Genomic DNA, 17,321 nt, shown 5'->3' with positions numbered 1-17,321 from the left:
TTTTGCTTTCTGTTTTTTTCTGAAAGTGAATCATTTATCAGTGAAATGTCTTTGAATGCTATTAGAAAATCATTAGATTATTCTGCTGACACACATTCTTTACATCTATTTAATAAGCTCTTTAAATGTTGAATTATAAGTAGGTTCATCTAGTTTTTACGTATAATTGCTGTATTTCATCAGACTCTTCCACATAATTTTTTAACTTCTGCAAACTGTATCAGAGTATCTAACTACTAATCGAGTTTGTTTTTAATTTTTTCAGCAGTGTGTGAAAGTAAAGATTTACCTGATACAGTTAGAACAGTATTAAAACAAGAAATGAATCGTCTTTTTGGAGCAACGAATCCAAAGAATTTTAATGAAACTTTTCTGAAAAGGAATTCTGATTCATTGCCACACAGATTATCAGGTAATCACATTATTTTCTTTTTATCTTAACCTTCTAAAACAATTTCAGTTTTTATCGTAATGAATCAGTGACAAGGTTACATATTTCTCGTGGAAGAGGTATTGCAATTATCTCACATTTTAGTCTTATGAAAATAGCTTAAATATGCTTCCTATAAGTTAAATCATTGAGACAAAATTATTACTGTGCAACAAGATCAGTAGTTTTTCCTGGTTCAGCATTGTCTTTACAACAAAGCAAGTATACTGCATTTAGCTACATATTACATATAATGAAGGTGGGAGGAGAGTTCTGTTTTTTTTCTTTTCTCCCTTCAGTGTGTTCTTAAAATTCACTTGGATGTAACCATCATCTTTTACTTCTCATGCTTATATAAGATATTAAACTAAACAATGCAGAGCACTTGAAACCTTTTCACAGGCAGGGGTCCATGCTGGCAGTCCACAGTCTGGACTTGATGGGACCGTGTGGGTAGTGCATTAGTAGGATGCTTTTAGAATACCTGGCTAAGAACGCCAGCAGCTTTGTATGCCTCTGTGGAATTCTGAATTCAACTTTTTGGCCCATACCATCAAGGTTGGATGTCTCCCTCCCACATCCCCATCCCCATCACATTTTGTGGAGTATTCCCCTCAGCCCCAAATTATGTTCATTTTATTTTTTTTATTTTTTTTTTTTAAAGATTTTATTTATTTATTTGACAGAGAGAAATCACAAGTAGATGGAGAGGCAGGCAGAGAGAGAGAGAGGGAAGCAGGCTTTCTGCTGAGCAGAGAGCCCGATGCGGGACTCGATCCCGGGACTCTGAGATCATGACCTGAGCCGAAGGCAGCGGCTTAACCCACTGAGCCACCCAGGCGCCCCAAATTATGTTCATTTTAAAGAAGAAAACTATCCATGGTTCCGCTGCACAAACACAACTATTATTAGAATATTTTATTTCTTCATAGTTTTTTTACTTTAATCCTAGTTAAGCTATTTTTGGTCTATCAGGGTTTTTTTAAACAGTGTTTCAAATGACTGTTCCTATTTTTCTAATAAAGTGCCTCACTGAGTACACATATATGTTACATTTTATATTTGAATGGATAGAGGATAAGATGCTGATTTTACTTTGAAATAAAACAGATTTCCTTTTTACTTGTCCCTTAGCTGCCAAAATGGTATATTATTTAGATCCTTCTAGTCAGAAGCGAGCTGTAGAGTTGGCAACAACGCTTGATGAATCCCTCACTAACAGAAACCTCCAGGTAAAGAGTTTCTCATAATCTCCATTAAGAGTATCTGATTACTTCTCTGTTTCTCTTTTAACGAGAATTTCTCTTTTCACAAAGAGAATAATTTTTACCCAGGTAACTGTTTTTTTTTGTTGTTGTTGTTATTAATGCCTACTGTTTACCAAACCATTATGAATACATATCAGAAACTAACCTTATCTTAAATTTATGTAGGATTGTCTCTGTGTGTACACACACATAGCAGGCTACCTGGCATTCAAGAGCTAGTTCCACATCTGTTACTTTTTTTTTCTAGATATGTGTTTTAGTAAAATCATATATATATATATTCCATAGTTAATTTTAGATTTCACTTCATTCATATCTGTGCATTTTTTAAAAGATTTATTTATTTTAGAGAGAGTGTGTATATAAGTTGGGGAGAGGGGCAGAGAGGGAGGGAGAATCCCAAGCAGGGCAGCTCAGTCTCACCACCCCAAGATCATGGACCAAGCCCAAATCAAGAGGCGGATGCGCATCCGACTGAGCCACCTAGGCACCGCCCTGTCTGCATTTTTGAGCAAGCAGTGGTCTCTGTGAGGCTATTTATTTATTTATTTATTTGACAGAAAGAGAGAGAGAGAGATCACAAGTAGGCAGAGAGGAAGGGAAGCAGGCTCCCTGCCGAGCAGAGAGCACCATGTGGGGCTTGATCCCAGGACCCTGGGATCATGACCTGAGCCGAAGGCAGAGGCTTTAACCCACTGAGCCACCCAGGTGCCCCTGTGAGGCTCTTTTTTAAGAGCTCTTTTTTAAGATTTATTTACTGAGAGAGTACACATGCATGCACACAGGAGTTGGGAGGGACAGAGGAAAAAGACAATCTTTTTTTTTTTTTTTTTGATATTTTATTTATTTGTTTGACAGACAGAGATCACAAGTAGGCAGAGAGGCAGGCATAAAGAGAGGAGGAAGCAGGCTCCCTGCAGAGCAGAGAGCCCAATGCGGGGCTCGATCCCAGAACCCTGGGATCATGACCTGAGCCGAAGGTAGAGGCTTTAATCCACTGAGCCCCCCAGGCGTCCCGGAAGAAGACAATCTTAAGCAGACTCTGAATGATCCCCATGCAGGGGTGGCTAGTACCACCCAAGATCACTACCTGAGCTGAAACCAAGAGTCATTTGCTTAACTGACTGAACCACCCAGGCGCCCCCTGGATGAAGATTCTGGCATACTGAAGATGCATATGCCAGGGGTCAAATTAAAACACTCATTTCATAACTTGTAATGTGACATGAAATTAAATAGAGTAAAAGATACATGGATGTCTTGCAAAATTGAGATTCTAGTTCACACTAAAAACAAAGGACATAGTGTTACTTCCTGTGATAATTAGCCAGACAAAATAAGCATTTGAAGTATTGCTTTAATGGCAAATGAAGTAAATACCTTCAAGAAACATTTGACTTGTTGATTGCTAATATTTTAATACATCATTTAGATTAGAACATTTCTAGAGTGGCAAAGTTGTTGGATACTACTATATATCTGCAAACTACATAATTTTTTTTCAGGTGAAAAGATAAAACATAGGAAATGCAGGTCATCATATAAGATATTTTAAAATAGAAGAAAATACACTAAGGGGTTTGGTTGAAACGGTTGTCAGTTTATATGAACAAATTTTTCTTGTGTATGTGCCCTTTGGTTTGAGACTTCCTTTCCTGCTTCGTTAGTGGGAAAACCTACAATTTGAATATAAGGGTGAAAAACAATGTTTGATATTGTCAACTATCTCTAAACCTCTTAAAAAACAAAACAAAACTGTGAAAGGTGTAAGTAACTGACGTTACCATAGAAATTTTTGCATTTATATACAGGGCCAGCCTGGGCTAAGGCAGGGTTTCCACCTGGGTTTGAGTACTTGCTCAGAATGAGTGGGTCTTTAAATGCAGCACTCTACACACTTTGCTTGCCCAACAAAATTCATCCTTTTGTGTAAACCCTGCAATTCCAAAGAAACTAATTCTTACGGGATATATATGTGCAAGTGAAATGCTTTTGTGTATCTTAAATACGTGTGTATCCACAGAAAATCTGTGGATAATGAAATGTCTAATGAATTCACAGTACAAACTTCTTCTTTGACAAGTTATAACATGACCTTTTCTCTTTCTTTAGACTTGTATGGAGGTATTAGAAGCCTTGTGTGATGGTAGCCTAGGAGACTGTAAAGAAGCTGCTGAAGTTTATAGAGCAAATTGTCATAAGCTTTTCCCCTATGCTTTGGCTTTCATGCCTCCTGGATATGAAGAGGATATGAAGATCACAGTTAATGGAGATAGTTCTGCAGAAACTGAAGAACTGGCCAATGAAATTTGAACATCATTAAACAAGCAATTGGAATGACTTTGGACCATATCTAGTGTATAATATTTTTGTCACGCACCTGCTGCATTGCTCTAACTTACACAGAATGAGAAGAGTAAATGTTCTTGCCTTCAAATAGTGTTTTACGTTTTTTTTTTATCCTGCTGAAAAAGTATATATAAAATATCTAACATATTACAGGATATAGGTTCAGTTTCTTAAAAAATTAAAAGCTGCTAAAATTGAGGGATTAAAAGAAGATACCTTATTCTATTCCTACCTACCCACCCATGTTTTTTAACTAATTTATATAAAATCTGGAGGCTGTTACAGCTAACAAAGCAGGTGTGTGGCAGAAATATTACTTTAAAATTTGTCTTGTGAGATTTTACTATATCTCAGACAGCAAAAACGCTGTTTTAGCACTGGATTCTTTCACTGAGCACAAAGAGTTGTTGGGGCTTTAGCATCTGACTGATTTTGTTACGGGGTTGATTCTGACCATAGGAAGTATGCAATGTGAATCACTATTTACAGAGAAACCTACAACAGATGCTTGATGTTGTAGAAGCTGGGACATATAGATACCAAGCAGAACTATAAGAAACCTAGAGGGTGTTCAATACGCTTGTTGTGTTTCCAAAATTCACTGTACATGATCAGTTTGGTGTTCTTGTACCACAGTTTTTAACTGAAGGAACCAGTTGGAACAATCTCAATTTTAACTAAAACTTGAAGAACTAAAATAGCAATGCAAACCTTTCAGCATTGTTTTGGCCAAACTTGTTAAAACTGTAATGCAAGAACCAAATGCACTGTGATGTGGCACCAACTAATTAGCACGCATGAATTTTTTCACCCAAGAGTGAAAAAAGAAAATCTACCGTGGCTTGAAGTTAAAGAGCAGAACTCCTGACTACCATTCTATGACTGATCAAGAGACTAATAGTTTAAAACCTCAGCAGGCCTTGTTCACGATATGCAGAAAAAAAGTGCTGCAGTTTAGATACCTCTGGAATTTTTCCACAGTGTCACAGGTTTGTAATACTTGAAGCCCTACATTTCTAAGAATATATTTCTTGCTCAGTCGTTTCAGGCAAGCCCAAGACTTTGTAATTTTTAAAGGGCCCAAGATTTTTTTTTCAATAACAGACCAGCTTCTTTTTCCTGCAGTTACAGATGTAATTTCCTTTTTGTTGTCAAACATAAGGTACCAAATATGATGCAATAAATTGTTTTGAAAAACAGTTGTGTGAATATTTCAACTAATCTGTGTTGGGCTTCTGTGAAAATACACAGGTGGAAACAGAGGTGCAAGCCAGAGGCAATGTAACATGCTGTACAACTAGTGCTGATGGGAGCGTTTAGGATGGGCCAAGCAAGTGCCCATGCAGGGGAACTCCGCAATGCAGGTGTAGTGCCTCTCCTGCATTAAGATTTCATCGAGGGCTAGGATGGTGGCAGGTACTATGAATGTAATTCCTAACTCGTCATTTGAAAGGAAAACAATACTGCAATTTTGATGGAGAAAACGAGCCTTAAAATGTTAAACCTATATACTGAGAACTGGCCTCAGGCTCAATATTCTCATTGCGTTTGCAAGATCCGAGCAAATTAAGTGACTCAATTGTATATATAATTGACCTTTTTGTGGTACTTTAAGTTTATAAGACGTATATTCTAAAGGGAATTTTCAGGAGACCTTCTGCTCCTACTGACTGAACAGTTGTGCTAAACTCAACCTTTCATAGTACGTGACCTGCATTCCGCGTCCCAGTCTAACGAATTAGTGATGTAAAGAGAAGTACAAACTGAACTCCAGTGCTTTGTTATGTTTTCTTAACTGGCCCTGTCTCAGGAACATCTTAACAGATGGCAAAAAACAAACAAACAAACAAACTTTTTTTCAACTTCTCCTATGAGTGGCAACTGAAGTTCTTATTGTTGGGAAAGAACACTAGTGCTACCTCTGCCACTATTGAGGTGTTGGGAGGAGGCACCAGCCATATAATAGGGGGTATATGTGTGAATTATGTTTAAACTCTACTGTATATTGAAATGAAATTCATATATTTGTCTTGATAATGTTCAAATGATGTAGATTGTCTTAGAATGAAAATTCATAAATACTCAGAACTCTTCTTGATGCAGATGCCACCCGTGAGGAGCTAAATTCCTAACATGTATATTGTACTCCAACCCAATTTTACTGGAACTATTGAATAAATATTTTATTTTCTTTCAGGTTTACTTGATAGTGGATACATTGTCTGGTGTCAGAAGATCTTGACAGGGTTCATTTTATGTCCAGACAGCAACCCTAAAGCATTGTACTGTACTGTCTTGCTCTGAGTAGTATCAACTGGATCATCTCACATTTGCCTCATTCCTCATTCACTCTATTAATTCCAAATGATACTGTGGGGGAAAACAGGGTTAGAAAAACAAGTGTGGGGCGGGGGGAATGCAGTGATGTTGTATTCTAAACAAGTGCCTTATGTTTATTGCTGAGAACTGGTGTTATCAACCCTTTTCAGAAGAAAGGGTCCCTTGACCTGTATTAACATAGGAAAGTAAAGTTATTTTTGTTTTTCTTTATATTTACTACGCTTGTCATTTCTCATTTAAAAATTAAATTCCGACTAGGTTAGTTTACTCAGCTTTAATTAGATGGTTGAGTCCTACATTTTCAACATTTTTCTATATTTATTACGCACAAAGTGCGATCTATAATAGTATGGCTAAAAGTAGTCCCAATATTAGGGAATAGCTTTTCTGTGGGTTTTATCAGGCCCTTGTTTTTCAGTGATGTTTGTACTCCATGGTGTGTTGCTGTTAGAGCTGTGAAATTAAAGCTTTGATTGTAAGAGGAGGCCAGAAATTGTGGTCTGGTTTCAGGTAGGTGGTGATAAATTCAGGGAAGTCTCTCTCCTGCACAATTTCTAGGAATATTCCAGTTGCCATGTGTAGAGTCTGTTTGGGAAAAGGTAAAAAGTGAAGTGTTAAATTTTCTTACCAGATAACGTGTATACTTAGTAACTATGAGCCTTAAATTTTGAAATAACTCTATGAGTTCTAAGAAAGACTGACCTGTCAGATGGAAGGTAGTCTTCATGTTCTAGCTCATGCTCCACTTGAAGTCTAGGCAAGCTTTCTTGATGCCATCCAGCTACCATCTAAACTTTGTTGAATCTACTGCCGAAACTAAATTAAAAACAAAGTCACATGAAATAGCTGTATTGCCCCATAACAAAACCTTAGGTTTTGTTCCAATTTTGATGATTAAGAAATCTCACTACTTATAGCAATAAAACATTTTTTGAAAAGGCCATTGTTCTTTATTGAATTGCACTTTCACCTTTTTTAGTATGCAGCCTACAGGGTGGATGTTAAAAATATTGGTAGTGTGCAGAAGGTTTGGGAGAAAATGCTCATTTCAGTAAAGCAGAAGAGTATCTTATATACTGTAGGTTATACAGCTGAGTTAACACTGCTACTACCTCCATCAAGTTCTACTCCTTTTATGATGACATAAAGGTGGGCAGGAAGAAAGGGAGCAGTATGTGGTAGAAAGTGGGTCTTCATGGTTTGTAGCCTCAGTTTATCCAATTGCCTTTGAAATGACACCATCTTGGGACTGTAGCCAGAAGAAAAAATTGGTACTCTTTATATCAGAATTTTTTCTAAATTGTCAGTGATAGTCAAGCTTGCAATACTAATGTTCAGTGCTCTTCCTAGAGTGCTAGATGCCAAAAACAATATGGACTGTTTTAAGGTGGCTTGTAAAACAAAAGGAAAGTTGGTACTTGGCAGTCTAACAAAGACTGTAATGTAGTTCTTGTATTTTTTATATTAGGCCTTGTGTCTTTTTTAACAGTCTGTATTATTTCACACAGGTGGTACAATTCTTAACTAAAAAATAGTGATCTTGAGCCTGAATATGTGATGAAAATTTTCCTGTGATGTATATTCTGCTGTTGCTAAATCAGCTTGGTCTCAGTAAGTTCAAATTATCCTCTTCTTTAGAAACAACATAGGAGCAAAGAGATTTGGGGAATATGATTTGGGTCCCCTTGCTTGCTTTCAGCTAATAATTACATTTGCCTTCTATATCTAGTTGTGCATTGTCTTAACAAACAAGAAGCCTTTCTCCACACCATTCTGTGTTATCTTTCCAGTCTACTATAGTTTCCTAAAGGGCTTTTATGAACTAGCCACTTGTTTAATCTCCAAGTTTACCAGGTCCATGGCTTAATGCTTGATGCTTCATCACAACTGAGATAGGTGCTGAGATAGGTAAAGTGTTTTTCCAGAACTCTGGTGTTTCTTCATTAATAATGAGTAATTAAATTAGCTACCACTTTTTTTCTTTCTTTCAAACTACTTACTTGCCTGCTAGTAGTCAGACTACTGTTTGATATCTTTAAAAATGAAAAAGGAGCCATTTAAAGAAGTAAAAAATAAACATCTCCCATATCTTATATTTGAAGTTCTGAACTATGGATATACAAACTGCTGATTCTTCCCTTCGTTCACTTCTAATAAAATTTACTATGCGTTAATAACAGTAGTAGAAGTATTCAGAAACGTATTCAGCTGGCATTTTTTACTGTTAAGCATAATTTCCTTAGATCTGATTTAGGGTATTCCCATTCATCTTGTGCTTCTCTCTTGGTCTTTGGGAATTTCCTCAAAATACCACAGATCATTATATTTTACTTATTCTAAGTACATTTCTCACATCTAATTTTTGTTTCTTTCCTGTAGTTTGTCAATGGAATGGTTGTGACTGGCTTTGTAGGAAGCAGATGACTGGAGGACCATCCTCTAACTTTTTCAGTTGCCTGTTCATTGTCGCATAAGTTAACAGTGAATCTACTCATCCTTCATGTCTTTAGCAACCAGCCACCCAGGTAACATCTCATCCCGTGGAATTAAGTCACTACAGAGATTGTCATTCAGTGGTTGCTTTTCATCTTTCCAACATTTTAAAGGGATTGGTAACACACACACCAACTACCTACCTAGAGAGCTCTGTTGTCTATAGCCTACTGTCTCTACTTTTTAGTCATTACAAGTAAGGAGACACTGGGGTAGGGTCTGCAATGGTTAGCTGTAGTCAGTCACATGACCTACAGCCTGTGTTCATCACAAGGAGAAGTTGTGGTCCACAGCTGATCTTAATTAAGGTAGGCAATTGAATCTTTTTATGTCATAAATTTAACCCTGTTTATTAAAGTCTTAGGGGCACTATTTTAAAAAGACAACCCTCAATACCTGAGCCTACCTGCAGAGATTCTGATTTGAATGATCTGGAGTCAGGCCTGGGCATGGGTCGTCGTCTCCTTTCTTTTTTTTTTTTTTTTTTTTTTTTTAAAGATTTTATTTATTTATTTGACAGAGAGAAATCACAAGTACACTGAGAGGCAGGCAGAGAGAGAGAGAGAAGTAAGCAGGCTCCCTGCCGAGCAGAGAGCCCGACGCGGGACTCGATCCCAGGACCCTGAGATCATGACCTGAGCCGAAGGCAGCGGCTTAACCCACTGAGCCACCCAGGCGCCCTCGTCGTCTCCTTTCCCTCATACCCCACAGTGATTTTAAGGTGTAGCCAACGTTGAGGACCACTGTCTTTGAAATTTAAAATATTTTATAGTACTGAGTTTTTTCCTTAGCTTGAAGAAGGAAGCAACTATATAAGTGCAAAAAGATGAACTTTCCCCCATCTTAACATTAAAGGGAAGAACTTAGGTTTGAATTTTCTGTCAAGACCTTTGTCAAGCTTCTGTCAAGACTCTTCAAAGTCTATGACAGACTTTTCCCTACTTAAATCATGCTGCCACTGTACTACCAGAGATGCTGGTATTCAAAGAAAAAAAAATCACTTAATAGTTTTATTGGATGTCATGGTAACTTGTCTTCATTGAAGCAAGTTTTAAAACATAATTGCCATGGATAGATAGATACTTGAATTTTTGAGTGGATGAGTACCAAAGCAGAGCATGGACTTTTAAATAAGAATGGGTGCTAGATAGTACTCCCTGGAAATCCATGCATACCTAACCCCCAATCAAATACATGTGTTTCTTCTCCCTAAAGGACATTTTATATAAACGAGTGGATTACTGTTACAGATCAGATGTGAAAGGAACCATGATTCTTAGAAAGACAGAATTCAAAGCTAACTGTTGGCCTGTTAGTGTAGAACCTGGAAAGGAGATTTATGTAACATGCAGTCCTATATCAAACTAAGAGATCTGTTGAAATAACATTCTGGGTAGGTAACCCAAAACTATCCAATCTAGTGTGGGTTTTTGTGTTTTTTTTTTTTTTTTTTTTTAGTAAAATAGGAATTGTTTTATAGACAAGCCTGAATTCTGTCTAGCTTGTTCTTGGCTGGTTAAAGGATTTGATAAACGAGTCTGGTTTTAATACTGTTTGTCACCATTCTTGAGTTCCTAGAAGTGGATGATCTTCCCTCACCTTTGCAAACTAGAAAATCTAAATTGTTTTAGTCTTTTTACATAGAAGCCTGGCCTTATGTGTTAGTTACTTTTCTCTGATCCTTGTGACTAAATGCCCACTTTGTGGCTTGGTACAATAGTGTGATGTAGTTGAGAACATAAGCTTTTAGGTGAGACAGAACTAGGTTTAACTCCTGGTTCAGTTCCCTTAGGCAAGATAATAAGAATTTCTAGTTCATAGTTGTTGGAAGGATTAAGTAACATATATCCTGTATAGAAAATGATTAGCACAAGGCCTGACCTGACACATAGTAAGCATTCATTATAAATACTATTATTTGCAAAAGGATGTTCTTTTCTCTATTTGACTTAGTTATCCTTATTTGTTGACTGTAGTACATTGGGCCAGCATATTCAGGAAATAGTTTATAATCTTTATCTGGATACTGACGGTTCAGTTTTTAATTTTACTTCATAGTAAAATGAAGTATTTTACTTCACATAGTATTTTACTTCACATGAGAACTTTTCATTGTTTGTCTTTTCTCACAGTAGAAAAACCCACCTGTAATACCTACATCCTTCAGTGATCATTTTGACATTCTTGGAAACGTTTACTGGTGTTAGCGAACTTGACAGATTTCTGCAGTTTAAGTTATTTAGAAGGTGTGGAATTAGGCCAGTTCCAGTGTCCTTCCAGTGTCTATCCAGTAGTTAATGAATGCCTACTACCCCCAGGTATTGTGCTTCATATTGGAAATAGATGATCTAGGCCTTGCTCTCACATTTTTTACAGGCTAGTAAAGGAGACAGACAAATCAAGAAATGAGTGCAGCAGCAATTTATAAGCCACTGGAATCAGTACTCATTTCTTTTTGAATGGGCTAGGAAAAGCTTGACATAATATTCCCTAGAACTTGGAAAGATAAAGACCAGTTTCCTAGACATATAGTAGGTAGCATATACCTAAAGGCACAGATACATGAAACATGTATTCAGGGACTATGTAAACTAGTGAGAATAGAATCTAGGAAATGAGGCTGGGGCTCAGATTAAAGTGTGTTAGATGATTTGGCTTGATCTGGCTTTGTGTAAACAGAGGAAAGTTATTGAAGAAAGAGGGAAGGGTAAATGAGAGAATTCTGCTCGCATTGTGATCATGAGGGCGGGGAGAAAGATTGGAGACGCCAAAGCTAATCACAACACTCAAGTTGAGCTAATGAAGAATAGCTATCACTGAGTTCTTACTGTGTGCTGAGCAATGTAGGGGGCACTTTGCATTTGTTAGCTCATTTAATCCTTGAAGAGAACACACAATATAGATATTGTTCCTATTTAGCAGAAAGCTTGATTATAATTCGCTCATGGTCACACAGTTTGTAAGTGATAAAAATCTGCATTCAAGCCCAGGTGTGTCTAATTCCAAAGTGCTTGTTTCTGATCAGTATAACCTCTGGCAAAAAGTGGTAAGGACAACAACAGTTAAGTATGGGGAGGAGAGCAAGATACAAGAGATGTTAAAAAGGTGGGACTTACAGGTCACCTGGGTGATTCAGTTGGTTAAACATCTGCCATTGGCTCAGGTCTTGATCCCAGAGTCAGGCTCCCTGCTCTGCAGTAAGTCTGCCCCTCCTCCCATTCGTTCTCCCAGTCTCTCTCCTCTCTCTTCAAATAAATAAAATCTTAAAAAAAAAAAAAAAATCAATTGACTTGTTGGAGGGGAGAGGGCAGTGGATGGAGAAGTAAAAGTTAATGATGTCCAGCGTTTGGACATGAAACACTTTGTCTTTGAGAGTATCATTAAGCAGTAAGAGTTGGGAAGAAGAAATTGAGGGGGAAAGAGAGTTCTTTTCAGAATGAGTTTTACTTATTTATACGACATGTAAGTCCCATAAGATTAGTAGGCAGCTAGGCATATGGGTCTGAAGTTTAGAAGAGAGGTGACTTGTAGATTTTAGGAATTAGCTGTGAGTAGTGTAAGCTGGACAAGACTGCTAAAAAGAGAATAAACAAAGATGATGACCTGCAATGCCAAGAGAAGTGGGTAGAGGAAAAGAAACTAACAAAAGAGACCAAGAAATAATAGAAAGTTAGGAGTAGAAGATAATAATGTTGGGAAATCAAAGTTCTGCAACAATTAGGATCAATAGGGTCAGAATCAAGTTACTAAAATTTGTGTTAGTCAAGATGGTAATATTTTAGAGGTCTAAATATTAGATGTTGGCAGGGATGTTGAAAAACAACATAGAACTCTCAGGTACTGTCTTCGGTAGTATAAATTGATAGTCATTATGAGGGCAATTTGGCAATATTCATTTACTAAAATTAAATGTGTGCATATGAACCAGCAATTCCACTAGGATATACATACACGCATATATTATGCCCTGTAAATATTCCTACATATTTGCCAGAGAGACATGGAAGAATGTTCATCACAGTATTGTTTATAATAATGAAGTTTGGAAATAAAGTGTCTGTAACATAAGAATGAATAAGTTGTGCTATATTTTCATTTAATGGAATGCTGTCTAGTTAAAATGAGTAAGCCAGCATTAAGTGAATCAGTTACCCTCCAAAACAGTGGTGATGAAAAAAAAAAAGAGAGCAAGTTCATGGCGTATTATATTTCTTGTATGTATATTTATTAATGTAAGACAATACTGTGTGATTTTTGGATATATTCATTTAAAGTAAAGTTTTAAAGGGGTGCCTGGCAGCCTCATTCAGTGGGACATGTCACTCTTGATCTTGGGGTTGTGAGTTCAAGCCTCACATTGGTTATAGAGATTACTTAATGATAAAGTTTTTTTTTTTTAAGATTTTATTTATTTATTTGACAGAGATCACAAGGAGGCAGAGGACGGCGGGGGATGGGGGGAGCAGGCTCCCTGCTGAGCAGAGAGCCTGTTGATGGGCTCTATCCCAGGACCCTGAGATCATGACCTGAGCCGAAGGCAGAGGCTTTAACCCACCGAGCTACCCAGACGCCCCTAAAGATAAAATCTTAAAAAAAAAAAAAAAAAAAAAAGTAAGCTTTAAAAACAGGTTTGGGAATTGTAAACCCAAAATTCAGGACCAAGGTTCTCTTTATAGGAGGCAAAGACACATAGGTAGTCTATACTTTCTGTTTCTTAAAAAATATTCTTCAATGTGGCAAAATGTTAAGATTTGATGTCCTTGTTAATTTTGGGTCTATATAAGATACTTTCTTGAAGTTAAATAAATTTTATTGATTTTTTAAAAAATAATTTTATTTGTTATACCCCACTAAAAAAATAGATAGATAAAAATGCCCCTACAATTGAAACAAAATTTCCTTTTTAGGGGGGAGGGGCGAAAGGAAAGGGGAAGAGAATTTTAAGCAGCCTCCATGCCCAGCACAGAGTCTGACATGGGGCTTGATCTCACAACCCCGAGATCATGACCTGAGCTGAAATCAACAGATGGTTAGCTGACTAAGCCACCCAGGTGCCCCAAATTTTGCTTTGATATTTTTATTGATGTGCCAAGAATGAGAAAATGAAGGGAAGATCACCAGGATATGTGACACAATTTTTCAGGAGGAAAATTGGCTCCCATAATATCTAAATTTATTACCCTTTGTAATTACTCATATGTAGGTATAATCATTACAGAACATCTCAGAGATGTTAAATGATTTGCTACGGGAACCCAGCTAATAGTAGTACGAGTGGTGCATTAGGTATTCAGGTTGCAGACCTGTAGATGTTAGACCAGGAACTTGAACCCAGGTTTTTTGTTTCGAGGCAAACTAACTATGTATGGTGTGTTCCTGGATCCTGCTGTTTTGCCCATAGAGCTATTAGTGAAGTTAAATGTCTTGTGCTATTGAGAAGTCCCTTAGAAGAAAGAATTGTTGAAATGAGATATGGATATTTTCTTAAGTATGCATTTTTATACAGTATCTGTTTATCCTACCCCCTAGCCCCCGCTTTTTAAAGATTTTATTTATTTATTTGACAGAGAGAGAGAAATCAGTAGGCAGAGAGGCAGGCAGAGAGAGGGGGAAGTAGACTCCCTGTTGAGCAGAGAGCCTGATGCAGGGGTCGATCCCAGGACCGTGAGATTATGACCTGAGCCAAAGGCAGAGACCTAACCCACTGAGCCACCCAGGCTATTTATCCCTTTTGATACATACCACATACTTAATGCTGATAGTGCTTTATGTTTCAGACTTCTCTTTTTTTCTCCCATAAGCCCCTGTTACGCTGGCATTTGGATTTCCTTTGCAGTGATCACCATCTTTAAGATGGTGAAGATAAATGTTTAAGTTCATTTACCAATTCCATAAATTAGAACTACCATCCCTTTATGCCTCAATTGAAACACAGTGTCCTGCAAAAGAAACTACACTAGTGTGTAGGATACCGGCAGTAACGTGGTCAAGAGCTATAAGTTATAGATGTATTAATCAGACATTGCCAGGCTTTCTTGTCTTTGTACCTGGATCATGTTAGCCCTTCAAATCTCAATTTTTAAAATCATTTTCTAGGAGATTTCAGCATTCAAGTGGATGATCTGTCCAATACCCAAATATCACAGTTCCCAGGCCACGTCAACCCATTCCCTTGGCCATATTCCCTACTTTGTTATAGAATAGTTCTGAGTGATTTCAGTACCCTTCTCCCATCCATATTATCCCCAGTATGCCTGATCAGAATCTCATCAAGAGCTCTATTCCTGTAATACTGCCTTCCAATTTATTCTTGGTCGCACTTCTTCCATATCTGGCCTTGATCTTTTAATTGGTCACATGACCTGCTCTATCACCACTGCTTTCCATCCCCTTCCATATTTTTCCTTTTCTGGTATCTTTTTCCCAAAGCACATTTCTAGAACAGTGCTATATTATGCCTGGCATCAATACCCTCGAGACCCTTCCTCCTTGTCTTTTTCCTTGACCTGACATCCAACTCACAATTCTGGATCAGTCCTGTAATATCTGGCCCTATAAGCCATTCAGCTAAGATACTAGAAACAATCATAAAACCACTATACTCTTATGATTTCCAAACTCATTTTGGTAGTTAACACCACCATTAATGCCTTTGTCTTCTATTTCACAGTGTCTCCGTTCTCTTTAAACCCCCTTTTCACTCCTTCATACTTCACAATAACATCAACTATTACTTCCTACTTCACAAAAAATAATAAGGCCATATAGTAAAAAACCTTTCCTTTCACAGCTATAAATTTATTTGTAACCGTTCCCCTATTCCCTCGATTTCTGAGAAAAGGTATTTTTTTCAAGGGCCATCTTTTTGGTCTCCTTTGGGACCTGGCTCCAATTTTCTTTCCCCTTCTCTACAAGCTCCTTTTCATTCAAATTGTCATCATGCTCAGATCTCTCAAATATCATGACTCCTCTCTCTTTTTTTTTTTAAAGGAATTTTTTTTAAAAGATTTTATTTAGTTGACAGTCAGAGATCACAAGTAGGCAGAGAAGCAGGCAGGGCGGGGGGAGCAGGCTCTCTGCTGAGCAGAGAGCCCGACGTGGGGCTCCATCCCAGGACCCTGAGATCATGACCTGAGCCAAAGGCAGAGGCCTTAACCCACTGAGCCACCCAGGCGCCCCATGACCCCTCTCTTTTTAATGCTTATTTCTTTCTGGTTTCTGCCCTCTATCTCTCCTTTCCATCTTACCTCCAAAACATTTTTAAAGAGTGATTCTCTTGAAGTCTATGTCCTCATCTCCCATTTCTTCAACTTGTTCCTTGGCTTTGATTCCCACCATTTTGTGGAAACTAATTTTGCTAAGAGATGACGTCTAATAGCAAAATCTAACATTAGAATTTTTGTTTATAATAGTTTTCAGTAATGGTAATGTTTTCCTTAACTTTACCTGGGAGGAGTTACTCTTCAATCTGAAGTATAATATTTTAACTGGAGTATAAGGTAAGTACAGATAGATCCTATATTCTTGGTTTCTAATTGTAATACTTTAGCAAAAAAGAAAGCCTGGCAGTTCCCATTCCTTTCCAAAGCTCAGAAACGTATTTTTCACTTTCTTTGTGAAGCATCCCTCAACATTTTAAGCCACAGTGATGCCCCCTTCCTGGAAATTCAACTACTGCTCACATGAAAACATCTGATTGCAACAGCTCAAGTTTGTATTTAGTTCTCGATTTACTTGGCATTTTTATTTATTGAGATCTTTGCTACCAAACTGGGTTTTGTACCTGGCACCTTGTATTTTTCTTATATACTTTACTATCCTGACCGTAAGTCCTTGCACAAAGGAAATGCTCACTGAATATTTATTAAGTGAATGACTTTTATCTCACCTGGAAATGTATTATAAACTTCATGTGTGCCCTTAATTTGATTAGCAGAAGGTAGATAATTTCTATCATCAAAATCAGCCTGTAAGATATCAAAAAGAATTGTATTTCCATATTACTTGACATTGTTACGATTTTGTGTATGACCAGCTAATGGATTGCTTCCAGTAATAATATGTTAGACAACAGGGTTGGGCCTGATATGTGGCTAAAGCACAGGTTCAGGAACTCTGTTTTACAAGTTTATCTACTGGTAATAAAGCTTGGTGAGACTAGTTCACACAAACATCTGAATAAATTAGACTGCCAGCTTATATTAACTTACCATAAGAAAGGTCATCATACAGGGTGACTACTCCACTTTAAACAAGTCATAGTTCAGAAGATGGCTCAGTGAGCCAACATAAGCAACCAGAAAGTGCTCAGAAAAGATCACCAGTCGGGACGCCTGGGTGGCTCAGTCAGTTAAGCTGCTGCCTTTGGCTCAGGTCATGATCCCAGGGTCCTGGGATCAAGTCCCGTATTGGGCTCCTTGCTCGGCAGGGAGCCTGCTTCT

The 17,321-nt window shown here is 37.6% G+C and overlaps 1 protein-coding gene and 1 long non-coding RNA gene across 3 annotated transcripts in view; one reads left to right on the top strand and one right to left on the bottom strand.

Annotated features, from left to right (window-relative positions):
- The window catches only part of NAA15 (N-alpha-acetyltransferase 15, NatA auxiliary subunit), an 84,316-nt gene extending 78,067 nt beyond the window's left edge, over positions 1-6,249 (top strand). Inside the window, exons 18-20 of one of the 2 annotated variants that reach the window (XM_059168473.1) lie at positions 269-412; positions 1,565-1,662; positions 3,811-6,249. In XM_059168473.1, the coding sequence (XP_059024456.1) occupies positions 269-412; positions 1,565-1,662; positions 3,811-4,011 (443 nt within the window). In that variant the 3' untranslated portion in view covers positions 4,012-6,249. Of the gene's footprint in view, positions 1-265; positions 413-1,564; positions 1,663-3,810 lie in introns of both variants that reach the window. The other variant, XM_059168466.1, reaches the window with a different exon arrangement.
- A 397-nt stretch (positions 6,250-6,646) lies between these two features.
- Positions 6,647-7,483, bottom strand: LOC131827617 (uncharacterized). The gene is made up of 3 exons (XR_009352080.1): positions 7,358-7,483; positions 7,090-7,203; positions 6,647-6,972 (listed from the first exon to the last, which is right to left on the bottom strand). It is a non-coding gene; the product is annotated as an uncharacterized LOC131827617 (long non-coding RNA).
- Between the last annotated feature and the right edge of the window lie 9,838 nt (positions 7,484-17,321).

The sequence above is a fragment of the Mustela lutreola genome, chromosome 1, assembly GCF_030435805.1.
Source record: "Mustela lutreola isolate mMusLut2 chromosome 1, mMusLut2.pri, whole genome shotgun sequence".
In the NCBI taxonomy this organism is placed as follows: domain Eukaryota; kingdom Metazoa; phylum Chordata; class Mammalia; order Carnivora; family Mustelidae; genus Mustela; species Mustela lutreola.
The sequence above is the reverse complement of the archived record's forward strand: the minus strand, read 5'-3'. Positions and strand labels throughout refer to the sequence as shown.